The following is a 4,361-nucleotide window of genomic DNA, read 5'->3' as shown; positions in this document are numbered from 1 at the left end:
CCCGAACTCCAAACCCCCCAGGAGCCGGGAGAGCCCCCAGACCCACCAGGTAGTTGCGGATGCGGTTCCAGAGGACGTTGAACTCCACCAGCCCCAGTTTCCCGTTCCCGTCTTTCTGGGGGAGGGGGGTTAAGGAAAGGGGGGCTCCAGGGGTCCCCCCAGAGCCCCCCCAGCCCACGGCCACAGGATACGTCCATCAGGTTCACCATGCTCCGGCAGGACTCGATGCTGAAGCCCTTGGTCCGCAGATCTTTGTCTGGAATTGGGAATTTCGGGCGTTAACGAGGGAGGGGGTGTTAATGAGCGGGGCGGGGTTAATTGGGGTGGAATCCCCCCCTAAATCCCGGCTCACGTTTGGCGATGATGCGGTTGAGGATGGTCTGGAGCTCGGTGACGCTGATCTCCAGGTCCTGGGGAGGGGACACGGGGTGGCCCCGGTGTCACCGCCGAGCAGTGACATCATCGGCAACCAATGATGTCATGGCCAACCAATGACGTCATGGACAACAAATGACGCAACTGACAACCAATGACATTGCTGCCAACTAATGACATCACAGCCAACCAATGACGTCATGGCCAACCAATGACGTCATGGACAACAAATGACGCAACTGACAACCAATGACATCACAGCCAACCAATGACATCACAGCCAACCAACGACGCCATCACCAACAATGATGTCATTGCTAACCAAAGACATAATGGCCAACAAATGATGTCATCTACAACCAATGATGTCACCGTCAACCAACGATGCCATCACCAACCATGATGTCATTGTTAACCAATGACATAATAGCCAACAAATGATGCCACTGCCAACCAATGACATCACAGCCAACCAATGATGCCATCACCAACAATGATGCCATTGTTAACCAATGATATCACAGCCAACCGATGACATCAACATCAACCAATGACACCACCACCAATCACTGAGGTCACGGCCAACCACCAATGCCACCATCACTCGCCACCAGTGTCACCGCCACCGCTCCCTTACCGGCCCCGCCAGCTGCTTGAAGAGCTGCTTGAAGTTCTCATCGATTTCGCTCTCCCTCAGCACTTTCTGGGGGGAAAAGCGGCCATTTTGGTAACTCCGCACCCCGGCGCCCCGCCAGCCCGTCCCCCCATCCCCGGCTGACCTCGTCCGGCAGCGTGGCCTGGATCTTGTCGTCCATCTCCCTGCGGACAGACACAGAGCGGGCTGAGCGCGGGCGCGGCGCGGGCTCGCCGGCGCTGCCGCGGCGACGCTTACTCGGTGCCGGCTTTCTTCTCGGAGAAGACGCGGAGCACGAAGTCGCCCTCCTTGTTGGGCTCGAAGGTGGAGGGCACCACGATGTACTCGCCGGGCGGCAGCCGGAAGCGTGTGCTCACCTCGCGCAGGTTGATGAACTGCTCGGAGCGCGCGCGCGACGCGTTGGCCAGGAAGAACTCGCGCTTCAGGTGCACGGCCGACCTCCCCACGTACTGCGGGCACCGGGGGGAAACGCTCCGAAACCGCCCCAAAAACGGCCCCAAAAACACCCCCGGGGCCGCCTGCCCCGACCGGCGCCGCGCCGGAACGGCACCGCCGGCGCGCGGAACCCACCTCGGGAGGGACCTGTGCGGAGAGAGGGGACACCAGGGGACCTCGTTGGTGACAACTGACACCAGGTGACTCTGATTGTCCCCCTATGCCAGCTGACCCCAATTCACCCTAGGTGACCCCAGTTGAAACCAGTTGAAGCCAACTCATACTGGTTGACCCCAGTCGATGCCAGTTGACTCTAGTTAATGCTGGTTGACCACAATCAAGACTGGTTGACTCCAGTCAAGGCTGATTAACCCCAGTTGATGGTGGTTGACCCCAGTCAAGGCTGGTGGACCCCAGTTGATGGTGGTTGATCCCAGACAAGGCTGGTTGACCCCACTCGATTCCGTTACCTCATAGACAGCGAATCCGATGGTCTCCATGTCCTTGCCGTAGCGGCGCTCGCGGCGCCGGTGCTTCTGCATCAGCGCCAGCAGGAAGCTGCAGCCCGGCTCGCGCCCGCCGTCCTCGTCCCTGTCATCGTCCACCTCCTCCAGCTGGATCTTGAACTGGGGGTTGATCCAGAACGTGGCTGCAGAGGGGGCAGAGGAGGCTCAGCGGGCGCCCGGCCCCGCGGGCCCGGGGCCATCCCCCGGCGCGTACCGGGGTAGTTGCGGCAGCCGCCGGCGGTGCTGCCGCGCCGCCACGTCCCGTCGTAGAGCCGCGTGTTCCACTTGCGGAACTTGCGGGACTGCAGCGCGTCCGGGGTGAGGTTGCAGATCTCCAGGCGGGTGAATTCCCGCAGGAAATCCCGGAAGGACATCCTGCAGGAAGAGTTTGCCTTCATTTCCAGGCACGAAACGGCCGGGAAAAGGGGTTTGAGTTGAACTTTTCCTACCAGAATTCCCCGTCCTCCATCTTGACCATGAGCTGCTGGCGCAGCGCCGGCTCCACCGCGTGCCACTCGGCCGAGCTGCGGGGACAGCAGGGTCAGCAGGGCCCCGGCTCGTTACCGCTAACGAGCCTGGCGCTAACGAAGCCTCACCCGTCGCTCCAGGCGCCCGTCCACTCCACCTCTCCCCAGGGATTGCGCATCCGGATGAGCTCCAGGGCCTGCCCGCGGTACGGGATCTGCGGACGGCACCGTCAGGGCTCCACCACCAAAATCCACCGTTTTCCCCCCAAACTGGTGCCCACCCTCACCTGCTTGGCGCCAGTCACCGAGTAGGCGTGGCCCTTCACCAGCTTCTTGAAGGTCACCGCCTCCATGTCGAAGGCGCTCGTTATCTGCGAGGAGCCACCGCGGCGTTACCCAGGCCGACGAGCCCAAATCCCGCCGGTTTTCCCCCGAAACGCCCGGGGTGGCTCACGTCGATGGAGCAGCCGAGCAGGGAGCCGCGCTCCAGCGCCTTGAGGATGATCTGGTAGAGGTCGGCCGGGGGCCGGCGCAGGTCGAACCACTCGGTGACGCCGCCCGTGAAGTCCTCGAAGCCCTCGGAGGTGCTGCCGCCCGACAGCGCCTCGTAGCAGCCGTTCACCCTGCGCGGCAGCCGGGGCGGTTTTTGGGGTGTTCTGCCCCAAAATGGGCACGGGGAGGAGCGGGGAGGGGCCGTACTTGGCGTAGGCTTTTTCCAGCAGCGCGCTCCAGAACTCGGAGCCCTCGGCCGAGTGCACGAAGAGCAGCTTCCCGTCCTTGGTGGGCAGGAAATCGTCCACCACCACGTCCAGCCACTCGCCAAACTGCCAGATCTGGGGGGACGAGGAGGGGGAGCGCCCTGGTTCATCCAGGGAAGGAGATTTTGGGGGAAAAACGCCCAGTTTGGGGTCCCACAAAGCAGCGGAGTCACCACAATGGGAATGGGACATGAGGAACTGGGTGGGGAAAGGGCTCAAAGTACTGGGGGGTCCTCCCAAAATTAGGGGTGTGACCAAAATTGTGGAGGAAATCCTTAAAACGCTGGGGGGTCACCCCAAAATTGCAGAGCAGAGCCCCAAAACTGCGGGGGATCCCCTTGAATGGTGAAGGGGAGGCCTAAAAAGGTGAAAAAAGCCCCCAAATGGTGTGGGAACCTCTCAGAACGACAAGAAGAGCCCTGAAGTGATGTTGGGAGCCCCAAAACGTTGGGATTTGCACTCAGAATGGCAGAGGGGAGCCCCGAGGCCGGGCTTTGCTGACCTGGAAGTGGAAGATGCCGGCGTAGCCCTGCTGGAAGCTCTGCCCGTGCGGCACCACGCGGTGCAGGAGGGTCTCGTTGAGCGTCAGCGAGGCGATGGCCGCCAGCAACCAGCAGTCACCTGGGCGGGACCAAAACCCACCAAATTCCTGGCACAGCCATCCCCCAAACCCCACAGATTTGGGGCAAAGGACGAGGATCCCTCACCCAGCGCTCCCTGGCAGATGTCGGTGCGCGTGGCGCCGTCCACGATGAACTGCGGGCGCGGGCACAGCTCCTGCGGGGAAAACCCCAAAATTTTCAGGATATCCCCACGGGATTTCGGGGACGACGGGGACGGCGGAGAGCCGGGCTCACCGTGGGCCTCTTCCACTGCACGCCGCGGGTTTTGGAGGAGCCGGGGCCCAGCTCGCGGAAGCCGAGGGAGGTGGCGGCCGGGGGGAAAGCGGGGTCCCGGAACAGGGTCCCGGAGCGCCGGCACTCCTCGGCCAGCTGCCCGAAATCCTGGCCCAGGTAGCGCACGGCGTTGTCGTGCCGGCCCAGCCCCAGCTCCTTGGCCCGCTGCCGCCGCACCTGCGCCGAGACGCCGGTGCAGAACACCGGCACCACGGGCGGCTCCGCCATCCTGCGGGAAAGCGACGGGAAAGGTGCCGGGGATCAGGGGG

The 4,361-nt window shown here is 62.8% G+C and overlaps 1 protein-coding gene across 1 annotated transcript in view; it reads right to left on the bottom strand.

Annotated features, from left to right (window-relative positions):
* The window catches only part of CAPN1 (calpain 1), an 8,619-nt gene that overhangs the window by 2,196 nt on the left and 2,062 nt on the right, over positions 1–4,361 (bottom strand). The window contains exons 3-19 of the mRNA XM_041411650.1: positions 4,054–4,321; positions 3,904–3,973; positions 3,699–3,817; positions 3,138–3,271; positions 2,893–3,061; positions 2,726–2,809; positions 2,568–2,653; positions 2,421–2,495; positions 2,186–2,346; positions 1,936–2,114; positions 1,601–1,612; positions 1,268–1,479; positions 1,155–1,194; positions 1,013–1,078; positions 353–410; positions 192–256; positions 47–115 (exon numbers count right to left, since the gene is read on the bottom strand). Of these exons, the coding sequence (XP_041267584.1) occupies positions 47–115; positions 192–256; positions 353–410; positions 1,013–1,078; positions 1,155–1,194; positions 1,268–1,479; positions 1,601–1,612; positions 1,936–2,114; positions 2,186–2,346; positions 2,421–2,495; positions 2,568–2,653; positions 2,726–2,809; positions 2,893–3,061; positions 3,138–3,271; positions 3,699–3,817; positions 3,904–3,973; positions 4,054–4,320 (1,866 nt within the window). The 5' untranslated portion in view covers position 4,321. The remainder of the gene's footprint in view (positions 1–46; positions 116–191; positions 257–352; positions 411–1,012; positions 1,079–1,154; positions 1,195–1,267; positions 1,480–1,600; positions 1,613–1,935; positions 2,115–2,185; positions 2,347–2,420; positions 2,496–2,567; positions 2,654–2,725; positions 2,810–2,892; positions 3,062–3,137; positions 3,272–3,698; positions 3,818–3,903; positions 3,974–4,053; positions 4,322–4,361) is intronic.

Source organism: Onychostruthus taczanowskii, unplaced genomic scaffold (genome assembly GCF_017590055.1).
Source record: "Onychostruthus taczanowskii isolate IOZ18803 unplaced genomic scaffold, ASM1759005v1 scaffold368, whole genome shotgun sequence".
In the NCBI taxonomy this organism is placed as follows: domain Eukaryota; kingdom Metazoa; phylum Chordata; class Aves; order Passeriformes; family Passeridae; genus Onychostruthus; species Onychostruthus taczanowskii.
Note: the sequence above shows the minus strand (reverse complement) of the source record. Positions and strands in the feature narration are given on the sequence as shown.